We start from the raw sequence: 18881 nt of genomic DNA on the forward strand, positions 1-18881 counted from the left end.
CCTGGCCTGCCCCCTTATAGGCCGGGAGCCCTCAGGGGCGGGAGGCGACCCGATGATCAGCAGAAGGCGATGCCGCCATCACACCCCTGCTGCTGCCACTGCCAGCAGTGCAAGCCTCAGCTGGCCCTGGTTACCTGAGCCTTGGGAGGCCCTGGGTGGCTGGGCAGTCGAGATCCAAGGCTTGCCTGCACCTTGGGCCCAGGGCAGCGGGAGGGCTGAGAGGACTGGGGAACTTCAGAGGCAGGAGCGCGATAACACCTTCCCAGGCCTGCCACCCAGCAGGGCTGAGGGGACTGGGTGCCACTATCAAGTAGCTGTGGGCACTGCCATCTATGAGGGTGGGGAAGTCAATTAATATAATCCCGCCTTATTGGCTGTGGGCATTGCCATCTTTGCAGACATTGTGAGCGTCAATAAACATATTCCCTCTTTATTAGATAGGATTGAATGGTGTTACTTATTAAGCCTCTATAATATTTACATATTCTCTAGAGTAGAAATCACTGCACAAAAAATAATCTACACACGTAATCTTTATATTTCAAAAGTAATGCACGTTTAACTATTTTTTAGCGACCCTATAAGTTTTTTTTTTACATGTAGAGTTCATAAAAAATTAAAACAAACAAGCAGTAAATCCAAATTGACAAATGGCACAAAAACACATGGTGGTCAGGCAGCCCACCTTTCAAAGCATGCTTCTGAGCCCTCCTACTAACAGCCAGCAGCGACAACAGCACGTTTGCGGCCACTCTCTTCAAGACATCTTTGGAGGGTTTCCCTTCGTAGCACTGTGAAGAGAACAGAATACCTGCACGTTATGTCCCCTAAATATAGGCCATCTGCCTTTCTCCTTGAGCCCCCACACATGTATACCAGGGTTTTTCATCGGTGCTGCTTCCCTCCTATTGTTGAGTAAACACTACAGAATGCCCACATTGTGTCTGTCCGCTACCCTGTGAAGATTTTCTAATTTTCTCTCTTCTGTACTTCCCATTTACTGGTGTTCTAGCTCTAAAGACCTGACTCAATTCAGGTGAAATCTTTTGTGATACTATTCTCATGTGGGTATATGTACACATTTTATTACAATTTCAAGAAGTTCAATTCCACCATCTGAATCAAGAGTTCACAATTTGATTTCTAAATATTAGGCAATTCGAATTCCATAACTTTTCCTTCTACCAGCAATTTTCAAAATAATCCAGCTTTAGAATATCATGATTAAAATTGAGCTTAAATTATAACTTGACATAAAATATACAACAGCATGATTACTAAACGCAACTCCACTTTCACCTGAGGCTTGTACTTGGCGATGTGACCAGAGGCACCTACAGAGAGGGAGCAGTGATTCCACCTTAGCCATCTCAGGCTGCTGCCCCCAAGGCAGGTCTTTACCTGGGCCAGTGGGTTAGATGTTAGATTCCTGGGGCCAGGGATGCTTGATAAAGATCATGCTGAGTGTAACCAGGAAGAAGGGGGGAAAGGCAGGAAGTATTATAGGATGATGAAATAATTTGGAATAAATCCTATAGTCAACCATGAGAATCCTAATTTGTCTATAAACTCAATCTTTGCTAATAATAGGAAAACTGCTCTTCTCTACACATACTTATTGAAACTGCACATATTAGTGATATGAGAAAAACCAAATTGATCTTATGAAAAGTACTGTTAATCTACTAACTATAGAATGAAGATACAATTCCTTTGACTTAAACTAGCATGGGCCCTTTAACAAATATCACATATTCATGTCCTACAGTTTACATAAACAAAAAGAATGATTTATTAGGAAACACAGTTTAAATAATTGGTTAATGTACCCATATCTACATAGAATTCTTTATATATTTTGTAATTTGAAGGAAATGGTGGGGAAAATTAGTTAGTCATTAAGAAAATCATTGAGGTACCCTGTGGCTCATTTTCCTTGACCAAGAAGGTAACAGCAAAAGATTATAGACAATAACTTTTATAATACTATAAAAATTTAAAGAAAAATAAGGGCATGGTAAACTGAACAAATTCCTACACATTTCTTCTACATGCATTGTTTTAACTTGATTCATCATCCCTATGTGGATCCATGTTTATCACAAGTCCAATCATAGTTCCTTGAAACACAGTACCACTAACAAGCAAGAGAAAGTAGCCTGGGTATAAAACAGCCAACCTGCAGGTCTCTGAATTCATCTGGTCAGGACTGGCTCGAGGGACCAGTCATGGCAGTGGTCAAGGCTCCCAGAGTTGCTGGCATGAACAGGAGAGGGGTCAGCACGCTGACCTCATCAAGGGAAAGAAATCCATGTTGGCTCCATGAATAATGCTTTGGATAGGAGCTGGGGAGGACTTTTGTCAAGGTGCGGATCTGAGTTTCCTGTTACTATATTCTTTAAGGTACAAAATCAGGCTCCATTAATCATTGGGAATAAAACCTTGTGTTCTGATGAAGAATGAGATCAGTGGAACAGTGTCCAGTTTTGGTTTTAAAATGAAGAAAAATTGAGTGGAATGAATACGGTCATTGCTACAGGAAAGCCATGGCCTCCTGGGAAGTGACATTGAGAAATGCTTTGAGGTCTTTTTTCCCCCTAGAGATCCAATTTCTGAAGGAGCTGCTGGAGAGAGGCAGAAGAGAAAACATCAAGGGACCCCTTATCAGGTTCCTTATCCGTGCTCAGAGGCAACCATAACCTGTTGGGAAGGAGAGCCAGGTCCCATGAGGAGCCCCATGACCCTTCCCAGGCAGGTCGGAGCTGGCCGGGCAGCTGCCCTACCTCTGTCCGCCTGTCTGTATTCTAGCTTGCTCAAGGCTGCTCTGCACATGCAGACCTGCCAGAGGATCTGGATCTGCAGAATGCTCTCAGGCAGAAGAGGGCAAAAGTCCCCAAATCCTAAGCAGCAAAGGGATGGTAGCAAGTCATCGGATAGGAAGCACCTTCTGCTCACCTAGAAATGGAAACAATACCTCACCTCCAGTGAGAAGACTAAAGCAGGATGCCACATGGTTACTGCAAAGAAGGATTCTTAATATTGGAATGTATGGTAATAACTATCTGAAAACACTATTGTGCCACTTAGGAAGCACTTGTTTTTATGATTAACCTATTTATAAAATAACAATACAGTGGTTTTTGGTTTTTGATGAAAAAAACCTTGGTTCATATTTTAGGATTACAAAAAATAATTTAAAAGACAAAACAGGCATCAGAACTTGGAAGGGGGACATTTTCTCACACATGTGACAACCAGGTCTGCCTCCTTCTATATTCATAACCTCCTTAAACACATGTAATTCATTTATAAAAATCAAACGTCACTTAAGTGAACATATTTTCAAAGATATAAACTGATTTTAACAGCAATAAATTGTGAATTAAACCTTCATCCCCAAAGCATACCCAGTGGCCATATGACACACTATTGTGTTGAACTGCTGGACTTAGATCACGAATACTTCATTCTGAATTTTTACACCATATTCTGGTCAACATTACAGGATGGAACTGGGCAAGAAATAATTTAACTTTATATGCTCTTCTGTTATTTCAATGGTCATGAGTATTAATTACTTTTTAAATCAAATGATTAAAAACATTTTTATAAGACCAATACTAAAAGTAAAGTGCTTTGTTTTTGTTTTGTTTTGTTTTATTCTCACCCAAGGATATATTTATTGATTTAGAGCACATATGTCAAACACAAGGCCCGCGGGCCAAATCCAGCCCGCCAGGCCTTGCAATGTGGCCCGCACCGCGCTGTCATCACTGCACTCCGCTGTCAGTTTATGACATTGTCAGTTTATGACTGTTCAGTAAACCATTCGGCCCGCGATTTAGGCTGGATTTTAGATTTTGGCCCCTTCTCTGATTGAGTTCGACACCCCTAATTTAGAGGAAAGGAAAAACATTAACCGGTTGCCTCCTGTATGCACCCTGAGAGGAGATGAAACCCACAACCTTGTGATGTATGGGATGACGCTCCAAAGAGCTGAGACCTGACCAGGTCTGAGGTAAAGTTTTAAAGAAATAAAAAAAAAAAATCACGTACCTGAATAATGGCTTCATTAAGTCGTTCTAGAGACTTCTGGTTTTCCTGAGTTTTATCGAGAAGTGAAGCCATTATTGAACTGGGGCATGAATCTGTTTTATCCTTATCCCGAAGACGCCTCTTTGCTTCTTCAGTCAAGAGAATAGAAAGGAACTGCAGACTGGCAGTGCAGAGAGAGGGGCAGGTGGTAGACAAATCCACACATTTGCAGAACATATCTAGAAAAAATGATAATTCCAAATGTAAATATTTTAAAATTTCCTCCAAAAAAAGTGAACCAGACTGATCTGATTAATTTTTAATTAAGTAAAGTGATCAGTAGTTCAAGTACCATAAGAATAACTCTACTATTTAAAAGTAATTTGAATAGTACTAAGACAACATACAAAATCAAGGAATCTCCTTAATTTTTGTTTTATCCTTTAAATCTGAGCTCTAGAGTTAATTTTTTAATTTTTATTTCAGTGTTAATCTAAAAAAGTTAAAGTAGCCCTAGCTGGTTTGGCTCAGTGAATAGAGCATCGGCCTGCAAACTGAAGGGTTCTAGGTTCGATTCCAGTCAAGGGCACATGCCCAGGTTGCAGGCTCAATCTTCAGTAGGGGACATGCAGGAGGCAGCTGATTAATGATTCTCTCTCATCATTGATGTTTCTATCTCTCTCCCTCTCGCTTTCTCTCTGAAATTTAAAAAAAAAAAAATGTTAATGTAACTATACTCTATCCAGATTACCAACTTATAAGTGTGACTGTGTTTCCCCTTTCAAACAAGTGGATGACAACCAACTTAAAGCAAGACTTAGTATGCAGTGTTGGACTGATGCAGGAAACACGGTTTCACAGTAGCTCTGAGAGAAAAGAGTGAGATGAACCCATCTGCAAACAACAGAGTGGAAAGAACAGGCAAACAAACTCAGAAGAACCTACGCTGAATCAGTCTTTATTCATCTCCTGTTGTGAGCACTGATTAATTTAATCAAGAGAACATTTGCTTCATTACATTAATTTTATTAATTTGATAGCACTGGTTTATAATTTTATTGTCTTACTTTTATATTACTTTGGATTTATACTTGTGTAAGAGTTGTAATCATGAGAATTTCTACCTAGATTTAGGCTACAGAAATTTTTATGTTCTTAAGTAACATAAGGAAAATAATTTAATCAGCAGTGGAGTTTCATGAGAATTCTGTTCATGTAAATAATGTCTTAATTATTAGTCAAGTTTGAAAGTTTGAGCAAAGATTATTATAGACAACGTTAAGTTATTGAGTGACCAAAAGGTATTTTAAATGTATATGTGTACATGGACTAGACTAGAGAAAAAAAGAAAACAAAAACAAATAACTCCACGGCAAGGAATATCAGTGATCATTTTTATTAGTTGTGACTTCATTAACATCACTATTATCAAAGTTAACTGTCATGTAGTATGTTATTTTTGATTAGCACCATAATCTAAAACTCTATGTGTTTTGTGGAAAGACTTGGAATTTAATGTCTTTATTTTATCACTAGAGAAAGAGTGTCAGGTCACCAGGCTTAAATCAGGGTCAGCAACCTTTTCCTGCCAAGGCCTGGACAATGAATGAATATTGTAAGCTCTGTGGGTCATGGGCCTTTGTCACAACTGCACAACACCACCACCGAGGCAGGAGAGCAACCTGGGCAGTGAGGAAGCGAGTTCAGTGCAACCATGTTCCAGTAAAAGTGATTTACAAAACAGATAATCGACCATGCGGACCAGCTGGCTGAGGTGTGCTGTGAGCCCCATAAAGCACCTTGTTTTACAGTATTAGTGGCTCAGGTGGTAAATAAACCCCATGGATGCATACAAAGAATTTCAGTCTTACCCAGTCAATCTCTTCCAATATTTGTCTCTTTTAACAAAATAATGATCTCTAAATGGATGCTATTCCCCTTAGAGTAAACTCAGAATTCCTATATTGAGGAATCTGACAATTCCATTTCTTGTTGAACATGTATTTCCCCATAAAGATTACTTCAGAAATACACTCTGGTTAAAAAATATATCACCCATTTAATTTTACAGAATGATCAAATGATAAAGTAAAATGTGAAAATAAGCCAACTGAATTAGTGATAACTTAGAAACTTAAGTTCAATTATGAAGATTTTTAAACTGGATAATTTTCTTAAAGTAACACAAATGTTACTTAAAAAGTTATGTAAAAAAGGTTTCTGCTATGCAAAAATTTAGATGAGACCTTATAAAAAATTAAACAGTAGTTATTTTAAAATAATCATTTGTTTTAAAATAATCATTTATTTACTCTAGTCAATAACTATTATATGGAAAACATAAAAATAACTACATTTCTGTGCTGTAAGAAAAGCCCTGTGACTTGAGATTAGACATTTTTACTAGAACTCTCCATGTGACTGTACACAGGATGCTACGTGCAGATTTACTCACACTAAAAGCATGCATGTGAGACAAGAACGCAGTTTTCACACCAACTCAAGAAAATCTACCTCACTGTTTTGTAATCATGTCATATTGTATCTTCATAATGCCACAGGCTGTTCTTACCTGTGTTTTGGTACCCTGAAATGTGTTTCAATTTTTCTAAAATGCACTTTGGAGGCTCAAGAACACTACAAATGCCTTGAAGCAAGGACCTGGGTTTCCCTTTCAGGGGCAATGCCATAATAACTTAATTTTAGAGAACACATTATTATATAAAATTGTAAATAATGATTATCTTCATTTGTACGAGCAGAAGATCCCAAGCCAGTGACAGCAGCTCCTTACCAACCACTGCCGCCCAGTGCTTGGCCAGGCCCGCCGTGATGGGTGGCAGCGAGGCAGTTCCTGCTTTCCTCAGGAGCGTGGCCAGGAGGTTAAATAAATGTGTCCACGTCTGATAAAATGCCGATGCTAACTCTGCATCTATCAAGTCAATCAAGACATATCAAGTTATTAATGCAAAACAAATGAACTTTTTAAAATACGAAACTCACCAGCCACTTCGTTACATTTAAAATAAGAGGGATGTACTTGTCAAATGGAGACAAACATAATTCAGCAGGAATTTACTCCAATTAATTTCTCTTCTGTATTGCTTCTTAAATATCTCTCTCTTCCATCTTGCCATAGACAAATATACACACATTGACACATCTCCTCTTATTAAAGCACATTTGACAACAATCAGGGAGCATGACAAACTGAATATTAAGCCATAACTTCAGAAGTTTTTATTGGGCACATTGTAAAAACATGTCATTGTTTGTATTACTTCTATAAAAGTGAAGGTTTTCCTGTTTTCTCTTCCCTTCTAGCAGCCAATCCATAAAATTCAAAGGACTAGATATGAATGAATGGATAAGCAGAGAATTGCCAAATGATCAATTACTTCATTATAAACTATTTTAGACAGGTATTACATATTAATTTTGATAACAATTCTATTTTTAAAATATATTTTTACTAATTTCAGAGTGGAAAAGAGAGGGAGAGACAGAAGCATCAATGATGAGAGAGAATCATTGATTGGCTGCCTCCTGCACGCCCCCTACTGGAGATCAAGTCCCCAACCAAGGCATGTTCCCTAACTGGTAATTGAATGACATCCTGGTTCACAGGTTGATAACTCAATCACTAAGTAATACCTGCCAGGCCCTACTTTTTTTTTAATTGTCTCTACTACTAAGTAGCATATTCAACTTCTCATCAGTATGTTTTTTAATCTTTTTAGAAGTTAAGAAAAATGTGATATTATATGCTAGACTTGCTTATAATTCTTATTGCAAATGAGTTATTAGTAGGTCATCTGGCCTTAGAAGAGTTTATAAGAATAATTAATACAGCTCATAGTACTCCTCACACTCCATAATATACTGGCAACACAGGGATGGTCTTTTATTACACCATAGACTTCCCTCAGCTCCTGGCACCACTTACCACATCCAAGCTATAAAACCTTCTAAAACACTGGCAAAAAGCAACCTAAAATGTAACCTTGAAGTGGATATCTAGTGCAGAATATTTTTTTTTCTTCAATATTATTTATTTCCATGCTTAATTTAAAAAATAAAGCTTACCAAACAGATCTTTGGTGCATATGGTAAGAACTCGGATGATGTTTGCAATAAGAGGTTTCAGAAGCTCATCCTGAATCACAAGGTCAGGATCTACCAATAAGCATGACTGTAAAAGCCTGGAAAAAGACACCAGGTACTCGAGGAGAAAGGATACCTAACAGCAAAAGGAGACAAAGTGAAACAAACATATCAGAGGAAAAGCCCATCTCAATGATAATGTATTTTACTTTCCTATGCATTGTAAGTCACTTCTTTGTAAATAAGTTAATAAAAGGCTAAAAAAATAATAATCATAATTTTCAAAGATCTTAAATTGAACGCATAGCAGACAAAACATTATTTTTCTCATAAAGATATTGTTAATGGTCACATTAACCACCATAAACTATAATAGTAACATCAAACCAGACAATATTTATAAAGTCAACTACTGAATTCCATTTAGAAAAAAGAAACCCTTAGAAAGGTTTATAAATATAATTTTTCAAATAGCTAAATTATAAAATCAATATTCTAAATGAAGCAGAAAAGGGCATTCCAAAGCCATAAAGCCTATAATTTTGCAAAGAAAGAAAGAAAAATTACAAAATACTCTTCAAGGTACACAACTGGGGGTTGGGGAGGTAGCCTAATGCCTAATCATTACTACAAATAAAATGCAAATAATTTGAAGTTTTCCCTCAACTATCCTTCAGCATAAAAATACTACTCTTTATTACAAAGATAAAATTCAATCTTCCTCAATACTACCAATAAAACCATCTCTAGAATGTTGCTTGTAATATTGTAAGAAGTACTAAAAACTGACAAAAGTACTTTTTAAAATTATAATTCCCTGGATAGGCAAAAATTAAACAATAAGCTGTGATGTGTCATTTATCCATTATTCCCTGGAAATGAGATAGTCCATACAAATCAACTTTAGAGAGATATACTAAGCCCCTCTCTGAACAGGTTTGTGTGGCGCACACACACACACACACACACATACACACACACACACACACACACACACACACACACTTTCCTCCCACCTCATTCTGAGGCCATTAACTTCATGTGACTGTTGTGAGGATTACATAAATGATACATGAATAAACACCTGCCATGGGACAGGTGCTGTGTTGATACTGAGGAACTAATGGTACACACAAATCAGGCAAGGCTCTGCCTTTATGGGGCTCTTCATACCCTCTAACTTCACCTGTCCTCATGTCTGCACCAGTCCCTCTGGTTTTGCTGCTTTTTGGCCAAACACAAACCTGCTCTGTCCCATAGAACTAGCTTTCTCACTTACTTCAAGTCGCATGTCACTGTCTGAAAGGCCTCCCGACCACCTTATGTGGAAAAACTCTACCTCCCAACTATGACCTCACTTCCCTTTCCCTGCTTTAGACTTTCTTCTTAGATGTCCATCAATGACATCATCAGGCATATATGGATTTGTTCTTGATGTCTGTTTTATTCACTTGGGAAGATGCTTGTTGGTATGCAGCAGGTCCTTGAGAAGGTACTTAAAGCAAACAGACACACAGACAGACACTCACCTGAGCCTGCATGTGTTCCACTGGGGGTGACGAAGGCAGCGGGGCCTTGAGTTCCTGGACACATGTCTCTATGAGGGTGGCATCTGCGATACTATTTAGGACAGAAAAAGAAAACCCTTCAATTGTTTGGTAGGCTTCTAACTAAAGATTAGTCAGAATTTGAAGTCTGAATGTAACCTTGAAAAGGATTCAAGAGAAAAGATTTTTATAAAGAAAGTCAATGTTCATAAAAAGCTATTTTACAACACAGGAAAGGATCTTATTAGATAAATTTGGGTGGGAAGCAGCAGAATTCTGACAAAAAACATGTAACGAAATCTTATTAAAACATTACTTCTAATCTTCACATTAACCCTATTGAGTAGGTGTCATCAATGACACTCAAAAGGCAGAGTAACTTTCCAAGGCTGCAACACAAATGAGCGAATGACCTCTAATTAGACCTTAAATTGGTCAGCAAAAGGAGATAAAGTGAAACAAACATAACAGAGGAAAAGCTCATCTCAGTGATAATGTATTTTACTTTTCTATGCATTGTAAGTCACTTCTTTGTAAGTAAGTTAATATTTATAAATTATCTAAGGCCTTCCTTACTATACCAGTGGTAGGCAAACTCATTAGTCAACAGAACAGCAAACCGCTGTTAACTATATCATATAACCAATAAGAAAATCAGAAAAAATTATGTCAGAGGCTTATTCATACTAGATAAATGAATTAACCATATCATAATTTCCCTAAATTCTATGAGAATACTTTCAGTCTCCATAACTAAATAACTGCAAATGAATTTTTTAAATGGTTTTTTCAATCCATGGACATTATTTTTTATATGACCACGAGAGAGCTAAATCCCCAAACTCCTTCTTTCCAGTCAGAATGACAAGGGGACTGAATAGTCCTAGAGTGTGGTAGAGGATAAGTAGAGCTTAGAGCCTCTGAATTTTACAAAATTGGGATTTTTTTTTTTGGGAGGGGGGGAATTTGGGGGGGGGAATTAACAGTCAATATAACAAATCAATACAAGTGGTTTAATGGATCTAAAATAAAAGCTGTCAGTACAATTCTGGCAAAAGCAAAAACCTGAAACGTAATGAGCCTACAAATAATGAAGAACTATCCAAAACATGAAGCCATATGGTGAGTCATGAATACAACTTGTGAGATTCACCTCCACCACCATGACTCTGGAGTACTTCTCTCTTACCCACAGAGCAGCTCTATGAGCCGAGCCTGTCGGAAGGCAGATGCTGTGTCTTGTGGAGCAATCACCAGGAGGCTGTCTGAGAGGCTGCAAATAGCTGACAGCAGGGGTGGGGTGACCAGGATACATGGTTTGGGCAGGAGAGCAGAAAGGGACGAGTCATGAGGGAGCCGTGAGGACACTGTTTCAGGCTGACCTAGCATAGAAAACAAGCATAAAAAAAATGTCACTATTTTGTTTACTTTGTAGTTTTGTGCAATAGTCTCAAACTCTGCTGATCAGAGGAAAGTTCCTTAACGTGCCCAAGAGAGATGGAATTCCCTGAGTGCTTGACTCATCTCAACTATGATGATGGGGAGTTAGACATCCACCTCCACTGTGTGTGCACACATACATACATGTACACTTGTGAGTGTGTCCCCATATCCATACACACAATGCACATGAGTGTGTGCACAGACATGTCCACCTGGGTGTCTCTGTGTATATGTACGTGTGTGTGTGTGTGTATCTTGGATAAAAGTGCAAAAGCCAAATAAGAAAGGCAGGGCATTCAGACACAGAGGAACAAAAACACTGTCCACAGTCCTTTTTCTGAAACTATGGTGACCAGAGTGTTTCAAAATTCAAAATAGTTTTAGATTTTAGAAAGATAATAATTACAAATACCATATGTAAATTAACACCTCCAGCAGGATCTTGGGCAACAGCATAATACCATCTCTGCACATGGCATGTGCATAATCACGGTCAGCAGACGACTAGAGGGCAGATGCTGCAAGCACATGCGCTGAGGTATGAGCGAGTGTTCTCACAAGTGCATCTGAGAAAACTTTCAGTGCTCAGAGACTCTGGGTTTTAGAACTGACAACATGAGACTGTGGAGCTTCCCTAGAAGACTCGGCAGGGAACAGCTAATAAGAAAGCTGATCTGCCTCAAGACTCTTTCATGACCATCACTCCTTATTTCTTTTTTAAAGAAACATTATATTTTAAATAAATTCAGATTTACAAAAGGTACAAAGAATGCCATATACGTTCAGCAAGATCCCTAAATATTAACACTTCATCATATTTTAGCTATCTATCTACCTACCTTCTTATGTACTGCTAGAGGCTCAGTGCACAAATTCATGCATGGGTGGAGTCCCTCAGCCCCACCTGGCACCCAATCTTGACCTGGCACTGCCCCCTCACCTGCTCTACCATCCTGCCTGCAGGATAATGGAATGGGGCCAGCCCCCCCCCCCTCCACCCGACTTCCTCAGCACCTGGGAGCTGGGCAGCGGTCCCAGCCTGACCACTGCTGGTCACCGTCTATGGGAAGATCAGCGGGGCGATCGGGCCCCCACTGGCACCTGCCTTGGCCTGGAGCCTCCTGCTCCCTGTTCCACCATCCCGCCTCAGTCCCACTCGGTCCCGCTCTTGTCGGGCCCATTGGGCTGGCAGGGCCTCCAATGCCAACCGCTGCCAGCACTACACTGCAGACACCCACCATGTTCCGTGCCACCCTCTGGTGGTCAGCGCATGTCACAGCAAGCGGTCGAACTCCCCGTCTCTCAGTCCAACAACGGCCCAAGGGGACAATTTGCATATTTTATTATGTAGGATTATTATATAGAATTTTATTATATAGGATTTGTAAATTGCAGACATAACCCCTTTAATTTCCTAAACAGGGATTTGTCTTTTATAATCACAGGACAATTATCAAAACCAGGAAATTAACAATGAAGAAGCAGTATTATCTAATCTATCTTTTCCAAATCACACATATTATCCCATGAATGTCCTCTATAGCAGCAGTTTCTAACCAGTGGTCTGTGAGGTCCGAAAGGTTGACGACCACTGCTCTATAGCAAAGGAAAAACTCCTTTTCCTTGTTTGGATCCAGGTAGGGATCACGTTCAAGTCCTCATCTGGAGGAACTGCTCTGTCTTGCTTGATCTTTCAGGACCTGACACTGGTTACGTGGTAAAAGGTCAGATGCTGGGTGTTTCCCTCTGAGGAGACCTTCAGCACACCATATCAGGAGAATAATGATTCCTCCTTGTCCCATTATTGGTGGTGTGAACTTTGACCTTTTGATCAAAGTCGGGTCTGCTATGTTTCTCCACTATAAAGTTATAATTTTTTCCTCTATAATTAATTAATTCTTTCAGGGAGGCACTTTGGGACTATATTATCAAGAAAGATATTACCTTTTGAATCAAATAATACTGGGAAAATTAAATTTAGGTATTTCCACAGAAAAAGTTCAAATAGTTTTAAGGGAAATTTTTAAATACTACTCACAAACTATGTGTTACATGTCTCCAGCATGTCTTTCTAGGACAACCATACAGCAGAAAAGAACATAAGCAAAACAGGAGGAGCACAGCATTGAGGAAACTCACACTCACTCGATATATTCAATATAATTTTTATATTTTATCTGGACAGAATTATCCCAGTTATCTATATGTATAATACTCAAATAGAGTAACATTCTTATTTTGTAGTGATTGAACTTTATAAATCAAATGTAGGCTTAAAGACCATGAGATCCTATTAATGGTTTTCTTATAACATAAAATAATTTTCTTTTAGAAAAGTTAGAAACTAATTTAAAAATGAAAAGCTGGATGTCTAAAGGGGCCCTAATGTATATGCCAGGAAATATACTTGTTATCCTGTTCTAAGTCACACTGGGACATAATAATCCCCAAGTTAATCAAGAAGAACAGAATAAGAAATAAAAGGACTAACCAGCTGCACTGGAAAATCCTGCCAGACGTTCCAACTGAGGGAACTAAAATCTCATTATCACTTACAAGATATTGTATCTTAATACTATTTAAAGACGTCTAAGCACCACACACTGCTCTGATGTTGAGGCTCACTGACAACATAAGTATAATGCTCTCCAGCACCGTACAAGGACTGTGCAGACTCCGAAAAAAGGTGAGAATACTTTTTCTGTCAACTACATACACTGAAGGGATTGGTGATAGGCAAAACTGTGCATGAATATACATTCTAAGCACAGTCCCAGAAAAGAAAAGAATCCAAATCAAGAGTAATGAAACAAAAAAGCCCACACAAGTGTACATACATCCACACAAAAAAACTGTACATAAATGTTCATAGCATTATTATTCAAAAATAGCCAAGCGAAACAAATATTATACAAAGGACCATCAACTGATGAATGGGTAAATAACAGATGGCATATTGATGCAGTAGAATATTATTTTGAAATTAAAAGGAATTAAGTATTGACACATGCTATCACATGGATAAACCTTGAAAACATCATGCTTAAGTGAAAGATATCAGACACAAAAAGCCACATGTTGTATGATTCCATGTATATGAAATGTCCAAAAACCGGCAAATCTATAAAGAGGGAAAATATATTAGTGACTGTGTAGGGCTGGGGAAGATGCCGGAGAGGGGCAGTGACTGCTAATGGTTTCTTTTGGGAGTGATGAAAATATTCTAAAACTGATTGTGGTGACAGCTGCACAACTCTGTGAATATATTAAAACCAATGAATTGTACCCTTAAAATTGGTGGACTGCATGGCATATGAATTGTATTTCAATAAAGCTGTTCAAAAAAGGAGTAATATAACGTAGCCTTAGAGATAAATATTCATGAAATTTGTTATCAAAATTTCCTATTCTGTACCCTTAGCTATTTAAACAATCTGAGTTTGCTCCTTTTGAGCTCAAGAAAATAAAAATAAAATATTTCCTACAATTAAACACTTTTGTATACTGTCAATATAAACTCCTAAAAACCAACATGGGAAATTGTTTAGGAAGTTATGGAACAAATACTGAAATAAAAATTCATACTAATGTCTTAAGCAGGTAGTATTTCTAAAATTTTAGAAAGCATTTTCTGCGCAGACGCTTATACTTCCTGTGTTTAAAATTACCTTCTCTTTAGACAGTATATTCCCTGCAGGTTAGGAATTCAATGCTAAACTATAACCTTCAAATATAATTATATATGTACATGTATATATATGTACATGTGGAAGCATAATAGAGTTGGAAGCAGTCCCTAACACAAAGTGTCAAGTTTACATACTGTCATTAATAAAAATAAATCCGAGATTACTCATTACTTGTTTGAAATAAAGACTCTTTGGATTCTGTGTGCTTTAAAATGGAAGCATAGTCTTTGAATAACATGCAGGATCAGATTCTCTTCACTTTCACAATCACTGTGGTAAATTAAAGTGTTTTTTCCAAAGGAGGGGAAAAAAATGAAGTTAACTAATATTCATAGTTCTCCAGTTATCTATGCTTAACTAAGAAGAAACCATATGGCAGTCAGATAATTTTTTGGATAGCAAATTCCCATTTATTAGTTAAAAGTATTTGTTTTGTAACTCTCTGATATATTTATTCCAATTTATTCCATCATGTTCTGTGACATTTCATTTTGTTCTTATCTAGACATTTTGTTCTGGGACTTATTTAATTTTGGTCTTATCTAGACATTTACTTTCAAAATATCTGTCTGGACCAACTTGTCACTTTTCTTTCTGAAAGTGGAATGTCTTTCTAAAGGGTACCTGGAGCCACAAATTGGTCGTGTGAGGCTTCCGGGAGAGTTGCAGCTGAGGTCACCGGTGATGACAGTCCCACACTCCCCGATGAAGATGCCACCTATGGACCAGCAAGAAAATTGTTACACGTGGGAAATGAAGCACAAGACAGATGTCCTTAAACAGAAGGTTTACAGCAAAACTACACTTGCTAGTCGAAAACACTTGCTACTAGAAAATGTTCCATATTTTCTTTTCTTTTTTAAATTGATTGTAGAGAAAGGACAAAAGAGAGAAAAAAGAAAGAAAAGAAAAAAAACAGTGATGTGAGAAACATTGATCCGTTGCCTCCATACATGCCCTGACCAGGTATGTGCCCTGACGGGGACTGGACCCACCACCTTTTGGTGTTTGGTATGACACTCCACCCACACCAGCCAGGGCCTTTGAGTGGCAGTTTCTACTTTTTCTTATAGGATCTGTGACAGTTTATGTAAATCAGTAACTCACAGGAGTGAGGTTTTGATTTGAAACCCATTAAGGATATTAAGGTCCCAATAAGACCTATTTTCTCTTATTACCTAAATGTTAAAAGGTGGAAATATACAACTTTATAATTCACTGTGTCCTTGAGATATTTTGCATTTTCTGTTTTTTATTAACTTAATTTATCTTTCTAATTATTTATTTTTTAGATTCCATATATAAGAGAAATCACACTGTTTTTGTCTTTCTCTGTTTGAATTATTTCATTTAGCATAATACCCTTGAGGTCCTCCCTTATTGCAAATGACAAGATTTCATTCTTTTTTATGGCTGAATATTTCATTGCATACTTACACTATACTTTCTTTATTGGTTCATTCATTGATAGATAGTTAGGTTGTCACCACATACTGCTTATTGTAAAAAATGCTGCAATGAACATGGGGTGCATATATCTCTTTGAGTGAGTTTTTCCATTTTCTTTGAATTAATTTCTTGATTTCTTAACTCAAAAGAGCTTTTTAAAGTTTTAAAAGGCACACACAAATTTTAATAGTGCCTATGAAGAAATTACCATAAATACTAAAATAATTTTCTTATCTCTCCCCATATTGTAAAAAAAAAAAAAAAAAAAAAAAAAAAAAAAACTCTAAAAACATAGGCAATATGCTGATTTTATGTTTCAGAATACAACACTTTTTAAAACATTAAATATAACAGGAATTCTGTAAAAGGCAAACACAATTTCACTACAGGTTTATAAGATGAAAAGATTGTGTGGCCTCCCTTAATTTGAAGAAGCCCAAACTGATGAGTTTGGCACCTCCTATGTGAAAAATACCTTATCTAAAGAGGTGTTCACTCTTTTTCTTACCATCAATTTAACTTCTCTGTGATAGCATGAACTTCACAGACCTGGATAAGGCCCATGTTGGTGTACGCAGAAGGCCTGAGATGTCAAGTGAACTTAGGAATCAATCCTGCCTCACATACTCAAATACTAAAACCCTCCCCACATTTTACGGCACATTTATCCTAATACTTCAAGTAGGGTATCTTAGACTTGATATATAAAATAGAATGAAAGCAAAAACCAAGGTTATGTTCATGCACAATTTCTGATAATACAAAAAATATAAATTGGAAGAAAATGGTAGATGAAGTTAATATACAGTTTTTAAAGTTCCCCCATTCAACTTGAAGACCTTAATCATCTCTCACCACTTTAAGCTTGACATTTTGCAAAAACAAGAAATAAGTGATAGGAAGCTGTAGCCAAGAATGTAAGCTACACACATAGTTGTCAAGAAATAAAACTAAATAAATTTCAGTCTAAGTAAATAACTCATAAATAGGCTGTATTGTTTTATTTTATATTCAGTATAGTCACATTAACATTTTTTAGACTAGCACTGAAATAAAAAGTTAAGAACTCTGAGGCTTTGTGGCCCCCACAGATCCCAGAGGGATCAACAGTCATCTCTACCTAATCCTCCTAGTTTGGGTCTTAGCAGATACTGTGCATGTGCGTTTGTACGCACGCACACTCAGTAGACTTGAGTCGTTAAGATGGCCTACGTGCAAAACCACAACCTAGACTTTCTCTCTCTTTCACATCTGCCACATGACACATCCTGAGATTTCAAATTTACATCTATATAAAAAGACAAATGAAACTGAGTTTTACTGAACTGAGTCTATATATTTGTAGCCTTATCACCACACTGGTATTACAGAGGCACTAAAGGCCTGTCAGTGCAGAGAAATTGATGCTACTTAAGCTACAGTGCTTTGCTTAAAAACACTAAAAGTAACCTTCATCGATGTGCTTATCAATAGATATGATAACTAAAGAAGAGTTCTAAATCATGTTTCATTGTAACATAAACAGTTACTATTGTGAGAGTCCTTCTGAAATAGCAAGAAACAACAAAGCCATTTACCATATCAAAGTAGAACTTGAGTTTAAAAACAGTTTCTTATCTTATGAAGAAACTGTATCAAATGTTCAAACCCCGTTTCTTGGTATTCTGCCTTATAGAAACAAAGGAGTTCACTGGATACTTTAAAATTTTTTCAAAGTTCATTTAGGAGTTGCATGTTTTATTTGTCTAAATGAACTCATAATGCCTTTCATTCTCTTCATCAAAAGCAGCATTGGTGCCTAAACAGGTAATTTTTTAAAAATTTAAAAGATAACAAAGGAAGAAAATGAGGGTTTGTGATATGAAAAAAAATAGGGTACAAACATTTTTAAAACATGGCAAAAATGAGGTAACTGTCCTTGGCCTGCTCTCCAGTCTATGAAATAACTTTCAATTACCATCAAACAAAAGTCAAGCCATAATTCTCTAATGTCAGTTTTAATATTTCATGCCATTTTACTAGTATTCTGCTGAAATATCTATCTGTATCTTCAAAGCTATTACATCTTAACTCTTCATAGCCAAAAACAGACTCAGCTCTCTTGGCTAACCCTTATCTAAAATCCCTTAGAAACTTTTCATACCTTCTATTTTCCCATGTTTTAAAATTGTGAGTAAGTGCTTTATGTCAGAAGAATGGCAGCATAAGAGATTCCCTGGCTTCTTCTCCTGAGATTTCAACAAGTCAACCAACTATAATTCAACAAAGAATTCCCTGCTCAATATAGAGGCACGCCTGAGAGACCTGCACATTGAAGGTGGGAAACCAGGAGTAAACATAGAGTTGGGAATGGAGGAAAGCTCGGCTGGTCCACAGATGCAGCCCTGTAGCTGGCAGCTCTCGGCTCTGCCTAGAGAGGGGAGGAAGCCGGGGGAGAAGGAGGTCCTGATATAAGGTGACAGGAGCAGAGTTGACTTTGGGTGGTGGGCACATAGTGCAATATACAGATCTGGTAACATAGAAACCCACCCCTGAAACCTATATGTTCATGTTGACCAATGTCACCCCAATAAATTTATTTTAAAAAGGGAAAAAATGTGAGTAGACGTGTACC

At 37.6% G+C, this 18881-nt stretch overlaps 1 protein-coding gene across 3 annotated transcripts in view; it reads right to left on the minus strand.

Annotated features, from left to right (window-relative positions):
• The window catches only part of RTTN (rotatin), a 107596-nt gene that overhangs the window by 17757 nt on the left and 70958 nt on the right, over positions 1-18881 (minus strand). For 2 of the 3 annotated variants that reach the window (XR_014795341.1, XM_084887962.1), the window contains exons 35-41: positions 15443-15536; positions 10876-11068; positions 9669-9759; positions 8122-8275; positions 6830-6967; positions 4057-4274; positions 686-791 (exon numbers count right to left, since the gene is read on the minus strand). Coding sequence is in view for 2 of the 3 variants with exons in the window: in XM_084887962.1 (XP_084744088.1) it covers positions 686-791; positions 4057-4274; positions 6830-6967; positions 8122-8275; positions 9669-9759; positions 10876-11068; positions 15443-15536 (994 nt within the window). In the remaining variant the exon portion in view is untranslated. Of the gene's footprint in view, positions 1-685; positions 792-2005; positions 2286-4056; positions 4275-6829; positions 6968-8121; positions 8276-9668; positions 9760-10875; positions 11069-15442; positions 15537-18881 lie in introns of those variants that run through there. The other variant, XM_084887963.1, reaches the window with a different exon arrangement.

This window comes from Pipistrellus hanaki (genome assembly GCF_964339955.1).
Source record: "Pipistrellus hanaki genome assembly, chromosome: 6".
NCBI classification, from domain to species: domain Eukaryota; kingdom Metazoa; phylum Chordata; class Mammalia; order Chiroptera; family Vespertilionidae; genus Pipistrellus; species Pipistrellus hanaki.